Below are 15,759 nucleotides of genomic sequence, written 5' to 3' on the forward strand. Positions count from 1 at the left end.
AAGCACGCAAACATTCACCTAGAGGCAGGGGGAGACAGGATGGTCACACGTGGGCGGCGACACCATGTGGTACCCTACGGCAGTCAAAACAAGCAACCAGATGAGCACATGGCAACAAGGGTGGATCTCTTAAAAGTGCTGAGAGGAAAAACATCAGAAGCAGGATGAAGCATGTAGCCTACAGCATTTATGTAAATTAAAAGTAGAGACACACACAACACTACACATTCTGCAAGAACACAGAAACACAAGAATTCACATTTAACACATTGGAATGTTTGCCTGTGGGAGGAGGGGAATGGGAGTGCAGGTAGAGACAAAAGAGAACACATTTTTTTAATGAATTAAACACGAGGATCCTTGCACAGACAAGTGATGGGGACGTGACATGAACTGAGACACGATAAATGCACGTCTGCACCGGGGGTTCAAATAAAGCCTACAGACCCCTCCCCTGCAGAGGCGCATGGTTTCACTCAAACGTGTATCTATTCATTTACAAGTTTATTGGCTCCTCTGGCGTTGGGCTATGGCCCAGACTCCAGGAAAAGGAACATGAGAAGAACAGACAGGAACCAAGGAAGTCAGAGGTGGACACACAGAGACCCGGGCGAAAAGAGTCAGGGGCAGGACAGGGAAGAAGGGCTGGGCAGAAGCTTGGGTGGAGGCGTCAACTGAGGGTTCCCAGGGGGCGCTGCTCCCACTCCTCTGAAGGGTGGTGGGCCCGTGTAGCTGCCCAAGTTCAGGTGTGGATTCCAGTCACGTGATGTGGCCAGCCTAGCACACAGATGTCAGCACCTTCGCCCTTGAGCGGGAAGGCATCGTCCACTTGGCATGAGTCCTCCAGGCTGGCAGAAGTTCAGGATCATGGCCACGCCACCTCCGTGAGATCTCAGTCCTCACCTCCAAGCAAGGACAAGAGGGAGGATGTTAGGAAGGTCCCATTGCCACTTCTTTACTCAACCCCAGTGGGGCTGAGTGTGCAGGGGGAGACCATGCAGGAGAAACAGAGACAGGGGTTCCTGGAGCAGGAGAAGCTATGGTTGGCCACAGCCACTGCTAAGTACTACCTCTAGAGGATACTACCTCCTTCCTGTATTTCTGACCATTCCCTGTGGCTCCTTTCTCTTTTAGCACTGTCTTTGTCTGGGCCCAGTTAAAGACATTTATGGGTGCTTTCTTGAGTTTCTGGCCAAAAAACGACTCTGTCTTCCCCAAAAGCTTAGACGATCCCCTGCTCTGGGGCTCATTCCTGCCCCTGCCCACTGAACTGAACTGTGGCCACTGGGAACCTGTCCAGGGGACATGACCTGAAGGAAGAGAGGCCTCCAAACTCTGTCTGAGGAGGTGCAATTGAGGGGATTGAGAGTAACTGAAAGAAAAGCCACTTGGGAGACGTGGGGCAGGACGGGGAGTGTCTGTATCTTCACATCTCCAAGGGGCTGCTGGGGTAAAGGGGGCTGAGAGGCTGTGACATTTCTGACAGAGCTGAATTTAGGCTGTGACAAAGACAGAAAGGAGACAGTTTTCCATTCAACATAAAGGTGAGCTTCCTGATGATAGAAAGTGTCATTGATAGGTAGTAAGCTCCCTGTCTCCAGAGGCATTTAACTGTCTGGTCCCCAAACCGCTTCCTGGGACAGATCCCTTCACAACTCTCTGTGGAATCCCCTTTTCCAGATCCCACCCACCTTGTCCAGGGCTGTTCCTCGCCCCTCTCAGCAACCCCAGGGCCCATGAGCCACTACAATCAGATACTGCAGTCCTGTGTCTGCGTCCAGACGCCCGATAAGGCTGCAGAAGACTCAGAAAGGCTAGGGTGGTAGTAAAGAATGGCAGAGGGGAGGGAACCAATAAGAGACAGTGGTGGCAGAATAGGGGGGTGCAATGCTCCACAGCTGGGGTACAGGTACGTACATCCAGGTCTCCAGCAGAACACAGAGCCCACAGCAAATCCTTGGCCACCAGAGGGAGCCCATGACTCTGCCTGTGCACACAGCGACAGGACCTGGTTGTCTGGGGCACTGAGTTAAATTCTCCCACCCCTCCCCATAAAGCAAGTCTGTCCTAAAGGAAAAATGCAAAGTGTCTTCTGGGTGGGATGTTATAATTCACTCCTCTTTACCATCTCTCCATAGTTCTACATGTGCACCGTTACCATCTATTCTGTCTATTCATGTGTTTGTCCTTCTCTGTTTGGTCTGTTCTTTCTTTGCGCCTCTCCTCCGGGTGCTCTGTCTCAGAGTCCCTGGCTTTGCTCTCCATCATCCTCCCTGTCTCTGCACTTGAATTTATTTTCCTAGACTTTGTATGTCCACCTCTGATTTTCTTGGTTCCTCTGTGTCTTCTCCCTGTCTCTCCAGGAGCCGACTTATTCCTTCCCCCACTCTCTCTCGTTCAGTTTTTAGAAACACAGAATTAAAGGATCCTTTTAACCCACCCCTGGATCCCTCTTCTGATCCCTGAAAGGCCTTCCCACCTCCTGCTGAATGGACAGTAAAGTTGGCCCAGCCCAGAGGAGGGATGGATAAAAGATGTTTACAGGAAGTATTCAGGTTAAGCGTGATCCAGAAACTCAGGACAGATTTCCACATAGGATTGCAGGACTCAGTGTTTGGCCTGATTGGGGATTTACAGGGGCTGGGCAGGAGAGAGGCAGCCTTAGGACTGGTGGGAGAGAAGCCTTAACAAATAAGGATAGCCTGAGTCACATACCTCTTGGTTGAGGAAGCAGTACAGGATGGCAACAATGAAGCCCTGTGGGGCCAAAGAGAAAGGACCCCATCACCTTGGCCTGGCCTCAAGGTGTCTGCAGTCTTCCTACTACCTTTTTCCCCTACTCTCCGCCAGGCTGTGACTTGGACCAGGTCTTTGGGAAAAGGGAAAGTAGACGTAGTCATCACTTACCATGTGCCAGGCATATTGTCACATGTAATTGTCATAGCAAGTCTGCCAAGGCTGTACTGTTGGCCCCATTGGCCTGTTTCTCTGATTCTCTTTATTTCTCCATCCCCTAGTATTAAGCACAGAGCCTGACACATAATAGGTGCTCAGTAAATGTTGAATAGATTGGATGGATGGATGGATGGATGAATGGATGGGTAGATGGATGGATATGTAGATAGGTGCATGAGTAGTTGAATGAATAGAGGGATGGATGGGAGAAAAACAGACAGATGGATACTTGAATAGATGGATGAGTGGCTGGAAGGAAGAATAACGAGCCTAGTCACCCTCACCCTACCATGAAATCAACCAAGCCTGTGGGCTGCACCACCTTCCTCCTGCTCAAGGACTCAGAGGGAAGGAGTGAGAGTGAGTGCTGTGGGGGTCCTCACCTGGAAGGAACCCAGTCCCAGCTCCAGGGGGAGGCGAATGCCCAGGCCAGCACTGTCAGGCAGGAAGTTGAAGATGATGTAGTGAATTCCAAACAGCGGAATGAGGAGAAGGGTTGACTTGGAGAGACGCCTGCAGAAAAAGACAAGCCCAAGGCTGGAATTAGAAAGTCCCATGGGGGGCTTCCCTGGTGGCACAGTGGTTGAGAGTCTGCCTGCCGGTGCAGGGGACGCGGGTTCGAGCCCTGGTCTGGGAGGATCCCACATGCCGCGGTGCAGCTAGGCCCGTGAGCCACAATTACTGAGCCTGCACGTCTGGAGCCTGTGCTCCGCAACAAGAGAGGCCGCGATGATGAGAGGCCCGCGCACCGCGATAAGGAGTGGCCCCCGCTTGCCGCAACTAGAGAAAGCACAGAAACGAAGACCCAACACAGCCATAAATTAATTAATTAATTAATTAAATAAACCCAAAGTTAAAAAAAAAAAAAAGTAAGCTGAAATATTAAAAAAAAAAAAAAAGGAAAGTCCCATGGGCCCCCTGCCTACTTTCACTTCCCACCAGCTTCCCATATCAATTCTACACACCAGCCACCCTGGAGAACTCCCCACATGCACCCTGGGCTTCCTTACTTTGGGCCCCTGGATTCCGCTGTTCCCTCTGACAAATTCTCTTGTCTCAATTTATTCTAGTCAAGTCTATGCATCTTTCAAAGTCTAGTTCAAAGACACCTCTTCCAGGAAGTCTTCCCAGACTGTACTCCAACCCCACCATCTGTTTAGAAAGGATCTCCTTCCGCAGGCTCCCGTAGAAATTGATCCCAACACTCATCAGCCTATTTGGCCTGGCTACTGGCTGTTTGGAGGCCCCATCCTTCCTATATTGTGACCTATTGGAGGTCAGGGACCAGATCTATTCTCTCTGGGGACATAGGGACAAGCACTGGACCAGGATCATGGATGCCTAATCGTGCATAAAAGAGAACCATGCTGACTCCCACTCCAGTTATGTCCCCAGAACCCCCGGAAACACACACACACGCACACACACACACACACACACACACACACACACACGTTACCAGTACTGACGCTGGGTGTGGAGGCTGCCTTGAGCTGGCTCCAGTTTCCTCAGCAAGATACGGATAATATTGAGAAAAAGCCCAAAGTTCACCTGGAAATAGAGGTGTAGGAAGGTGGAAGGCAAGGGTCAGGGGTGACCCAAATGGTCTGGGGTGGGACATCTTTGGGGACTAGAAACCTCAAATCCTGGAGAGGCAGGGATGTGAAGGTAGATGGATGTGCAGGTCATTGCTCTAGACCTTGTCGCCTGAGACTGGACGGTCCCATGGGGGCTCAGGGTCCCCCTCCCTTTCCAGTCCCAGGACCAAGGGTGTGAGGTCAGGCCTTGCCATCCTGCCTCCAGCACCTCTCAGCCTCTTCTCTGGCACAAAGCATGTGGCCTTCTCTTTGCACAACTGCAAAACTGTCAAAAATGCGTACATTCACCCAGGCCACAAAACCAGTCCTAGCTGCCCTGTCTTCCACGTGGGAGCAGGTAGGAGTTTCAGCTGCCGCGTCTTCTACTCTCCCAGCCCAGCCTCACTGCGGCGGTAGGTGATCTGCAACCAGGACACCAGACTCATTGAAACTCTGAGCTAGAAGAGGCCTGAGCTCTGGTTTTACCAATGGGCTGTTGAAGTCCAGAGAGGGCCTCACAGAGAATCTGCGGCAGAACCAGGCTGGAACCCCAGGTGCCCTGACTCCCAGCCTGGAGTCGTGTTTCCTGCTGTGTATGGCTGCTCGGTGGACCCAGGGAGGTTGGCTGAATAAAGCAGAGGACACTGGCCCCAGGCACTGACCCCAACGGAAAGGACGATGGGTCCTTTGATGATCCACCAATAGGGGGAGCTGTCGTCCAGGTCCCAGCACCTGGGGAGAGGACAGGCCGGGACTGATGGGGGGGCGGGGGTGGGGTGGGGTGGGAAGAGTGCAGTTGCTGGAAAGCCCTTTTCTGTGGCACCCATGCTCCTCCCTCCTCTCTACCTACCAGCCTCTAGGCTCCTCACTTTGGAATTTGAGCCTTCTAGCCTCACCCTACTCCCAACCAGCCTTATCTACGTTCTCTCCGACATTTAGGCACTTTCCAAAGGCGTGCCCTGATCCAAGCTGGGTTCACTCTTTCTCTCCACCTAGGTGGATGAGTTTCTCAAAACTCAGTCTGTTTGCTGCCTTCTTGTGGCTCCAACACTCCCCCTGTTCCAGAAGGCCCCCACTTACAGCCCCCTACCCCCTGAGCCCCGAACCCTGAGATTCTGCACCCCCTTCTTGCCCAGGCTCAAGCCCCTTTTGTGCTACCCACGACTGCATCTCCCACCCCTCTCCCAAGCCTGGCAGCTCTCCTCTTCCCAGCTTGGAGGACAGCCTCACTGCCTGAGAGTCCAGTCCATGCCCCATGGGGACCCAGCACGGGTGTGATGAAGGGATAGCCCAGACTCACGCAACATCCTCAAAGGCCAACTTGCAACCCGCCCACATGCCGGTGAAGAGCAGGGGAAGCCCTGAGGGGGTACAGAAAAGACACGAGTAAGGGGTCTTCATCCTGCGCCCACCTCCCACCGCTACAGCCAGTCACACAGGGCACTGTGAAGGTGGGACCGGGAGACAGCCTGGAGACCGGGGACCTGGCCCTGAACTCCAGCACTTGCTGTAGGACTGTAGGCTGCCCTTCCTCTCCCTGGGCCTTGGGGTCATCGTGAGTGAGATGAAGGGACCTTGGTGTGAGCTCCCTGGGCATCCCCGACCCCCCAACACCCGCACAGTGCCCATACCAGCCCTCGGTGCTCACCCCAGCCAGCGAGAACCAGCCACCAGAAGGTTATCCTTGTGCTGGGTGACGTGGAGGCCAAGAGGCAGGTCAGGTAGACAGCTTCTGCCAGCAGCCAGCTGAAGTTGGTCATGGTGGCGAAATGGGAGGTGGCCACGGAGACCTTGCACAGAACCTGCGGGCCAGGGGCTGGGCGCTTCAGAGCCGGGACACCCATTGGAGCCCCGCCAAGTCTCCCCTACCCCACTCAGGCCCCAAACCTCCACCTTGGGCTGCCCCAGAGGGGGTGTGGTTGTGTATTGCAGTGGTTAAGAGCACAGATTTGGGATCCAGAGAGCCTGGGTTCAAATTTACCATCTGGATAACCTTCCCACACCTTAGCTTTTCATCTCTAAAAGGAAAAACTTCCAATGCTGGCTCGTGGCCTCATCATAAGGATTGAATGGAAACCCTGTATACGAATTGCTACTGTTTTTACTCTCACCCCGTCCCTCCTGAGCTCAAGTCAATCCCTAGAGCTGAGGATATGGAACACCATTTATTCATGCACTGCTCCGTCCTGAGAACATACACGCATGTGCCCGTGCATGCATTCATTCATTCACTGCGTGACTCTGCTCATCTGTCGGGGGAGGAGCGCTCGCCTCTGAGCTTAGAATGGCCCAGGCTTGGTCCCTCTCCCACCATTCAGCTGCTGGGTGACATCGCCAATTACCCCTCATCTACATATGGGACTAAAATGAGAATAGATGTAGGAAATAAAAGGAGATAACATGTGTAAAGCATTTAGCGTAATACCTGGCACATAAGTGCTCGATACATATACTATTATTATGTCTTTCATTAACGAGTGAAGGTCATCTGTTGGTTTGTTCATTCATGTAGCTGTTCATTTCCAGCACGGTGTCAGAGTAGCTGGTACGTGCTGGGCCACCACACTCAGCCCAACTTCCCTTATTTTCGGTCTCTTCTCATAGCCCACCTCCCTGCCCCCATGATGACACCCCTGTTTCTTGGACTTGCCCCAGCTTCTCCTGTCTGTGAGAGCTGGTCCTCTCACACTGGACACGTTCACCCTGGTCCTCCCCGCTCCCTCCCTATCATTGCTGCCCACCCAGCTCCAAAGCCATCTCCTCCCTGAAGCCCTCTCCTGTTCTCTCCCAGCTTTCACCTCCCTCTACCTAGTGGTCCCATAATCTGGTATAATCTGTCCCCTTAGGCACCCTGGGTGCTTCTCAAGGGAGACTGTCCAGCCCAGCCCCTGGCATACCCACGCCCAGCACAGACAGACAGTGCTCAGAGGAAGTGTGAAATGGAAAGGCTGGCTGGAGTGAAATGTAGTCCGGGTTGGGATATGGGATGGGGAATGGAACGGGAATACAGAATATGGAGTGGAGAGTGGAATAAGGGAAACGCTGTGGATGGGCACCGTCGTCCAGGAAACAGCCGGAGGATTTAGAACTTGACCGCAAGGAGGGGGAGGAAGGGGGAGGGGTGATTTCCCACTCTGTCGCTAGCAAAGCGGGAGCCGCAGGGCAGCCCACGCTACCGGACAGGCACAGCTGCATCTCTAATCCAACCTCCTCGCCCGCACCCACACCAGCACCCCGACCCATGGCTGTTACAGTGGAGAAGCTGCAGTGGTCCGTGTTCTCGCCGTGAAAGAGGGTGGCATCCTTCAGGAACACAGCTCCCGCCTTGAGAATAAAGGTGATGAACAGCTGGGTGTGGATGTAGTTCCTGGGGCAGTGGAGCCTCCTGGAGGGGACAGGAGGGGTGAAGAACAGGAGGCAAGGCGGGAGAGGGGCTTTTGGTGTGCTCAAAGCAGGCTTGCGGAGGCTGAGCAGGGTGGGAGGTGAACTGAATTGGCTTGGATTGGATTGGGTCAGATTGGATCGGATGGATTGCATTGAACTTGAGGCTTCAGCTATAACCTTGCAGGGCAGCTGGGCTCAGTGTAGGTGAGAGGACAGAGAATAGCAGTCCCTTGCCTTCAGGGAGCTCACGGTGTGGAGGACAGAGGCAGAAACGACAGGGTCCTGCCCAGGGGAGCCCCCTGATAATCAGAGAGAGGAGGCTCACCCCCCGGGAGACAGAGAACAGCGCGGGCCAGGCTGGGGTGTGGGGTGGGGCGGGGCTTTGAGAGGGCAAAGATCAAAGGGTTGAAATAGTCAAGAAGGGCTTCATGGAAGAGACAAAGAGGATTCTTGAGGCAGATGAGAGCTGAGCTTTGAATTTTAACGGATATGAGGTCACTGAGAAAAAAGGAGGCAGGCATTCCAAGCAAATAGAACAAGTTCCACACAAGCAAAGGTGTAGAGGTGGGAGCCAGACCTGGAGTGTGAGGGGATGGGGAAAGGGAAAGGAGAAGTTAGAAATGACCAATGCCGGATCTGGGAACGTCTTGAATATCCAGGTAAGGGTTCAAGTTTGGTGCTGTGGACGATGCGGAGGGCGAAGGTTCTGGAGTAGGTGATGAAGATGGCGAACCTGAGGGCAACCAGGATGGTGATGGCCATGAAGAGGGCCACGGCAGAGACGCTATGGCCCATGGTGTAGATGATCCTCACGGTGAAGAAGTAGGATTTCTGGGGAGGGTGGAGACGGAGGAATGCTCAGCAACTGGGCCTTTGAGGAAAGGGAGGCTTGACAGTCAAGCAGGTGACATTTTCAATTCTATCCCGAAACTGCCCATGTGGGGGCAGGGGTGTCTGTGGGGACCACAGCAAACTCCCTCCGGAACTGAAGCGAAGCTTTTGTTTACAGCCCGTCGCTGGTGAGGAAGCAGGGGAGGGGTGGGGGGAGGGGGGAGGGGTGGGGGAGGGGAGGGGGAGGGGGGAGGGAGCTAGTTGTTTTAACTCTGGCTGTCGCTGGGGGTAGGGGGAGGCTGCCACAGAAACCGCACGCCCCTGGGGAGTGACAAAGCTCAGGAGGAAATTGGGCTTGTTTATTGACATCCAGCTTGCTCACTGGCTTGGGAACATGACATCCCCAAATAAAGGGGACAGCCAGGGACAGCTGCAAGGAAAAGCTCTTTCCAAGACCAAGGATTTGGATCCATCAAAGTCTAGCCTGGACTCCGGAGATGGAGACGGAGCGTGCAGCCTTGCGGGGAGGGGATCGATCGGGAACTCAGCTCGCCTGAGGGATGCTGGCAATCGTCGCCCCTCCCAGACTCAGTCTTTTTATCTGAAAAAATGTCAGACTCATGTTTTGCCTTCAGGGCTGGGGGGAAAGAGATATGGGATTATGGGTGTGGAGACACCTTGCAAAGGTCCTGCTCAATTTGGAAGCGTGGCGTGTGCCAGCTAGGTTAGGGGGCACTGACATCACTCCAGGCTTTGGTTTCTCTTGCTTGCCCACAGACTGAGGGCTAGAGAGGGCAAGGAGCTTGCCCAGGACCACTAAGAGCCTTTGTTGCCCAGAACTACTCTCAGCTCCCTGCCCTGGAGGCCTGGGCACAGAGAGGGTACACCAAGGAGAAAAGAAGACGGTGGCCAGCACATCTCCCTCCCTGCCCTCTGCCTCCCCTCTCCCTCCTAGCTGCGTGGCCCACCTGTCACCCTTGAGCAAGTTAGCACAAGACCCTCTCTCTTCCAGACACTGCCATCTTCCGGAAATGTGCTGTAATGAATATTCCAACCTGCTGACTACAGTGGGAATGGCGGCCCCTACCGTTGTGCGGTCCACCACCCAATCAAACATCCACGGCGACCCTTCCTCCAAGATGCCAGGAGCCTCTCACCTCTTCAGTTAGCAGCTCCAGGGGCACAGGACAGGCCTCAGGATAGGGCGGGAAGGGCTCAGACCAGCCCGTGATGGTGCAATCCCGCTTCACGGCCCCTGGGAGGCAACAGAGGCGGGGAAGGAGAGATTTTCCTCCTCTCTCCCCAGGAGAGGTCGGGGAGCCGGGGTGTGACCCTGGCAGGGTCTGCACAGACAGCCCATCTCTGCAGCAGAGAGAGAGGAGCCTTCTCTCCAGAGGCCTGGGGTCCAGGCCCAGCCTGCTTGGGACACGTTCTAGGAACTTCCTCTCTGGCCTCAGACTCACCTTCTGTTAATGGAAAGAATGGTTCCCTTGAGGAGCAGAGTAGCGAGTTGGGCCTCCAGCATCCTAAGGGCAGGGGGGAGAAAGGAGGCCCTCTCTGCCCCTGGAGGGACCGTCCAGCCCAGACCCCCAGGCCAGGGAGGTGAAGCAGGCAACTTCCCAGAGGACATTTACTCAGTTCCAGGCCCTGAGTTCAGCACTGCCAAGCCCCGATCATTAACCCCACCCTCCGTGCAGTTAGTGCTCTTGTTTTCCCCAGGTCACGGGAGGTCAGGAAGCTGAGGGCCTGGGAGGGTGACTGACTCGCCCGAGGTCACACTGAAAGAGGGGGAGGGGGAAGGCGGTGCATGATCCAGGTCTGCCTGGCCCCAAAGCCAGGGGCGTGGCCACCGTATTCTGCCACCAACAGATGAAACCAGGTCACCTGTCACCTCCGCCTCCTCCCCCTTCCCCCATCACACCCCCATCGCCCCTCACCTGGCTCTGAGCTGAAGTGAGAGAAGAAAGCCGGGCAGGGGAGGCTCACCCACTCGCCAGAGCCTGCCATCGGCCAGCACAGCAGCCCATCCCACGTCCTAGGACAGCCTAGACAGCGAGATGGGAGCAGAGGAGACTCAGCCCAGGGGACAGGCTTGTCCACCATCCTGAATGCGAGGCTGGAGGAGATCAGGAAATCCGTGACAAGCCACCCCCGCCCTCCCAAGCCACGTACCCAAGGTAGAGTTGGACATCCCCTCTGCTGCTTGTAGACAAGCTCGCTCATCCTCTCTCAGCTGGGTGATGAAGTCACATTCTGGGTGCACGTGGCCCAGTACCTGCAGAAGAGAGTTAATGGGATGAGCTAAGCCAACTGGATGCTTCTTCTGGGTTTGCTGGTCTAACGACCTGAAGACAGAGATAAAGCCTGATTCATTTCCATGGCCGTGCTCTTAAGCACAGGGCCCAGCTCATCCAGGTATACTTAATGGATATTTGGACGAAAGGCAGGCAAGCAGGAAGGGAGAGAGGCAGAGAGAATAGAGATTTGGACGGATGCTTCCCCTTTCCATTTCATGGAAGTAAGTTCTGAGTCACATTAAACAAAAGTCTTTAGAAGATCTCACAGAGAGGGCCAACTCAATAGTGCATCCATGTAGCAGCCTTTTTTCCTTCTTTGTTTTACTCCCCTGCTCTGTACTCCCACTCCCCAAAGGCAATTCTACATAAAGTACCTTGGTAGACAGAGTAATGGCCCCCCAAAATGTCCATGTCCTAATCCCTGAAACCTGTGACTATGCAACCTTACAAAGAGACTTTGCAGATGTGATTAAGGATCTTGAGATGGAGCGATTATCCTGGATTATCTGGGTGGACTCAGTGTCATCACAAGGGTCTTTCTAAGAGGGAAGCAGGAGTGTCAGGGTGAGATAAGGAGATATTTTGACAGAAGCAGAGGAGTATGTGTGTGAGTGTGTGTGTGTATGTGTGTGTGTGAGAGAGAGAGAGAGGGAGAGATGAAGATGCTACACTGCTGGCTTTGAAGGTAGAGGATCATGAGCCAAGGCGTGCAGGTGGCTTCCAGAAACTGGAAAAGGCAAGGAAGCGAGTTCTCCCCTACAGTCTCCAGAAAGGAATGCAGCCCTGCCAACACTTTGGTTTTAAACCACTGAAAACCATTTTGGACTTCTGACCTCCAGAATTGTAAGAAAATAGATTTGTGCCATTTTAAGTCACTAAGTTGGTGGTAATTTGTTACAGCAGCAATAGGAAACTAATACAACTACCTACACAGATGCCTTTGTCTCAAGCTCTGCTTTCAAAGGTACCCTGACAAAGATATGTGAAAAAAATGGGTAGATTAGTAAGTGAGAGGATAGATGGATAAGTGAATGAGTAGATGAATGAGGTGAAAGAGCAGATGAATGTGGATTCATGGATGAATGAACGAATGGGTAACTGTGTGGCTGGTTGGTAGAATGAGTGAACGTACGTACAATAGATAGGTGAATAGATAGACGGATGCGTGAATACATTCATGGACGGATGGATGACCGGATGCATGGTGGATGGGTAGACAGGTGGATGGATGAGGGCATGCACGTGAAGATGGATGGGTAGGTTATGGATAGATACATGGAGGGATAATGGGTTTGTTGTGTGACTCAGTAATCATGAAGGATTACAGTTTTAGGAGTTTCCCAGAGCCTGGTTCCACCCAGTGACCACAGGGAATGATCCCTGGAAGCTGGAAAAGAAGCTGTTTTTCTGGAAACCCTCTAGCAGTATTTCTGAAAGTGTGCCTCATAATCTTCCTGCAGATCACCTGGGATGGAGCCAAGGATATGCAGAGATCTATGTCTGGATCTAGGACTTTGCATTTTAACAAGTTCTCTAGGAAGCTGGGAGTCAAAGGCAGGAATTCTTAACACCTCTCCCTCCCACTGCCCCAGACTGGAGGAAATCTGAAATGGACTATCCAACAGGGCACAGCCCCAAACAGGTACCTGTGAGGGAACCCAGCTTTATAAGTCATGCTCCTTACACTGTGAACATGATCCATAGCCCACATTTGTGTACAACATGCACATCAAATTCAATCAGTGTAGATTTCTGTCCCCAAGGATTTCACAGGGAGGAGTGGAGTGAGGATGGGAGCTAAAACCTGGTCCTGATAGATCCAATACAAACTGATCAGAGGCAGGACAGGCACTACGGGAGGGTGGCCCTTCTCACAAGGACTAAGGAGGTGGCATTTGAGCCGGACCTGAAAAAAAGGAGCTTTTTTTTTTTTTTTTAATTGGTGAGGAAAAGAGCACTCGGGACAAAGAATGTGCACAGACAAGGGAGTGGGCAGATGCACCTGAGCTGAGTGAGGGGAGAGCCCTTCCCATGGCCATCCTCGCACCCACACACACACACACACGCACACACACACGCACACACACACGCACACACAAGCCCCAGTGTCTGGCACAGAGTCTGTATCAGCAGGTGTTTAATTAGCTCCCAGTGTCCTTTGACAGAAATCCAGGCACGGCAAAGAGCACAGTGGATGCGAGACAGAGACTGGGGTCGGAGAGAAGGGACTTCAAACAGCAGAGTGGGGACATTGGACAGCAGGTGACCACATGGAAGGGACCCAAGGACAGACCAGTGGGCTAGGAGAGGACCTGGAGACCCAGCCCAGTAAGTAGGCTCACCCCTACCAGCCCTGCCCTGTGGGGAAGGACACCCCTGTCCTGACCTGCTGACCCTGTTCGCCCAAATCCAGCTTGGGCTCAGCTCTGCCACCTCCTGCTTGGACCCCTGGGACCTCAGGTTACACATTCCACCTGCCGCGCAGGCTCTGGGTCTCCAACCTGGTGGTGCCTCTTGGCTTCCTCCCCGGGACTCAGGGACCCAGGAGCCATCTCAGAGCAGAGCCCCAGTCTTATCTCCCCCACATGTCCCCAGTAGCAGTCTGATGGTCAGAAGCGGGTAGATGGGGAGGGCAGAATCGCCTGATATGGGACTGCGGGCTCCGTCTGCCCTTCCTCCCCCTCCACGTCTGCAGCCCATCCCTTCCTGGGATACCTTCTCAGGGCCTGACTAGGGAACCACTGAGGCCAAAAGAACTAGGGCCCCTGGTGGGAAGGCTCCCACCGAAAGGAGAGACAGACAGCCCTCACCATTCCTAAGGGGAGGAAAATTCAGGGAAGCCCAACTCGTGACCCAGATGTGTGGTAACAGGTGGAGACTGTACGGGGTGGGGAACGGTGGACCATTCCAAGACTTACCCAAACGCTCCTGATGGGCGCCCCCCGCCCCACTCACCTAGGGCTCGGGGATCATCTGGCCCCTGTACCGGACCCACTCCTCCTGAGGGGAGACTCTCTCACCCTGCATACCTCGGCCTTGCTGACCGTGACTACAGCTAACCCGGGGTCTGTGCAGGATGGAGGCCACACTGGGAAACAGTGACTTGGTGCTGGCCCTGACCCTGCCCACCAGCAGCTGAATGACCCCCACGGGATCTCAGTCTCCCCTCCTAAAAAGAGAGCATTCACTGTGGGGTGCACACAGATGAGAGGGAGGAGGCGCCCCTCACTGAAGAGGGGAGGGCGCAGAAGTCTCCCATACTGCACCCCATGCCCAGCCTTTGACAAGTCAGATCTGACTTCATGCACAGCAGCCCTGGGGGGCAGATACTGTGTTCTTCTTTTACAAGACAGACAAGTGAGGCTCAGGAAGGGACTTGCACAGATCACACAGCTAGTTTCACGGCTCCAGGATTCAAGCCTAAAGGCCATGCACGAGGGGCAGGTGCAGCAAAGTGCCTGGGAGGCGCGGCACGGGCCCCCGCCCACATACACACACTCCCATACAAGCCAGTGGAGGAAGAGGGAGTCCTCAGTCCCTGCGGGCTCTCAGGAGTCCCTGGGAGCTGCAGCTTCCTCCCCGGGACCTGTGTCTCCCATCCTGGTCCCCACGTCACTGTCACTTGCATGCACTCCGGGAAAGCATGCTGGGGAACTGCGGCACATTCGGAGAGGGCCCCCTCCTGGCAGCCCGCTCTCCAGCATCCTAGGCCTCCGAGCAACAGCTTCTCAGGGCCCCAGGCCGTATCATGCGAGGAAGTGTCCCCCAAATGCCGGAGGGGAGCAGCTGCTCACTTACTACCCAGGGCCTCTCAGTCCCTGGCCAGCCGCTCTTCAAAGGAAGCAACCAAATGGAGTGGATCCAGGGGTCGTGGGTTTAGGGAGGGCTCTGGGGAGCTTGTCGGAGGAGGGGGTGTGGATAAGACTTGGGGTGTGAAGGGGAGGCAGAAGTACTGTCTTGGGACAGAGTCTTGTGGCCCCCAGAGGGTGCAGACAGGCCCTGGGGGGAGCAACGCGCAAGCAAATTCCGTTCAGCCCCAGGAAGGACGGTTTCATTGTCAGAGCTCCCCAGGGGTGAGCAGGGTGCCTGGGAAGGGAGGGGGAGGAGAGGAGGGGGCCGCGGAGGAGATGAGGAGTTCTCCAAGTCAAGCCACCCCTTGCTTGGTAGAGAGACTCCTGTGCTGGTGAAGGGTGGACCCCGGTATGGCCCTGTGGCTCCCAGATCTCGAGCCCAGTGGGAGGGGCAGGAGGGTCTGAGCTGGCTACTCACGATGGGTAAGGGGCGCAGCAAGCAGAGGAGGCAGGCACCCCACACCTTGCTGTCCATGGTAGGGGCGTGGCAGCGGCTCCTCGGTCAGCCTCGGTGAGCCCCGCTCTCCTGCCCACGGTCCCCTGCTCCTGCCGCCGCTGCCAGCACACCGTCTGCCTCCCCTTCCCAGGTGGCTGTTTGCATAGGCAGGAGCCAGCGAAGGGGACGGAACGGTTGAATATTCACCAGGATTACAGGACACCGTGCCCATCTCAGCCCCGGCCTTGGGGTGGGACTCCACGTTCCCAGGAGGAACGGGTTGGGCCCCTGCAACCCCCTTCCACTCTGTCTGTAAGTCGGCCTGTGTCTGTCCTAATACCAAGGTCACAGAGAAATGACAGCCACAGGACACCTCTTACCCCAGTAGGTCAGTATTCTTTATCGTTTTCTTCTCTGAGCCCAGCCCT

At 54.6% G+C, this 15,759-nt stretch overlaps 1 protein-coding gene across 1 annotated transcript; it reads right to left on the reverse strand.

The window, feature by feature from the left end:
- Positions 1-777: 777 nt before the first annotated feature.
- On the reverse strand, positions 778-15,370 carry GHRHR (growth hormone releasing hormone receptor). Its single transcript, XM_007175246.2, has 13 exons — positions 15,314-15,370; positions 10,920-11,022; positions 10,685-10,792; positions 9,905-10,002; positions 8,650-8,747; positions 7,785-7,917; positions 6,181-6,334; positions 5,833-5,893; positions 5,195-5,264; positions 4,415-4,506; positions 3,339-3,468; positions 2,716-2,757; positions 778-903 (listed from the first exon to the last, which is right to left on the reverse strand). The coding sequence occupies exons 1-13, from the start codon at positions 15,368-15,370 to the stop codon at positions 778-780; spliced, it is 1,272 nt and encodes a 423-aa protein (XP_007175308.2).
- Positions 15,371-15,759: the final 389 nt, after the last annotated feature.

Source organism: Balaenoptera acutorostrata, chromosome 7 (assembly GCF_949987535.1).
Source record: "Balaenoptera acutorostrata chromosome 7, mBalAcu1.1, whole genome shotgun sequence".
Lineage (NCBI taxonomy): Eukaryota > Metazoa > Chordata > Mammalia > Artiodactyla > Balaenopteridae > Balaenoptera > Balaenoptera acutorostrata.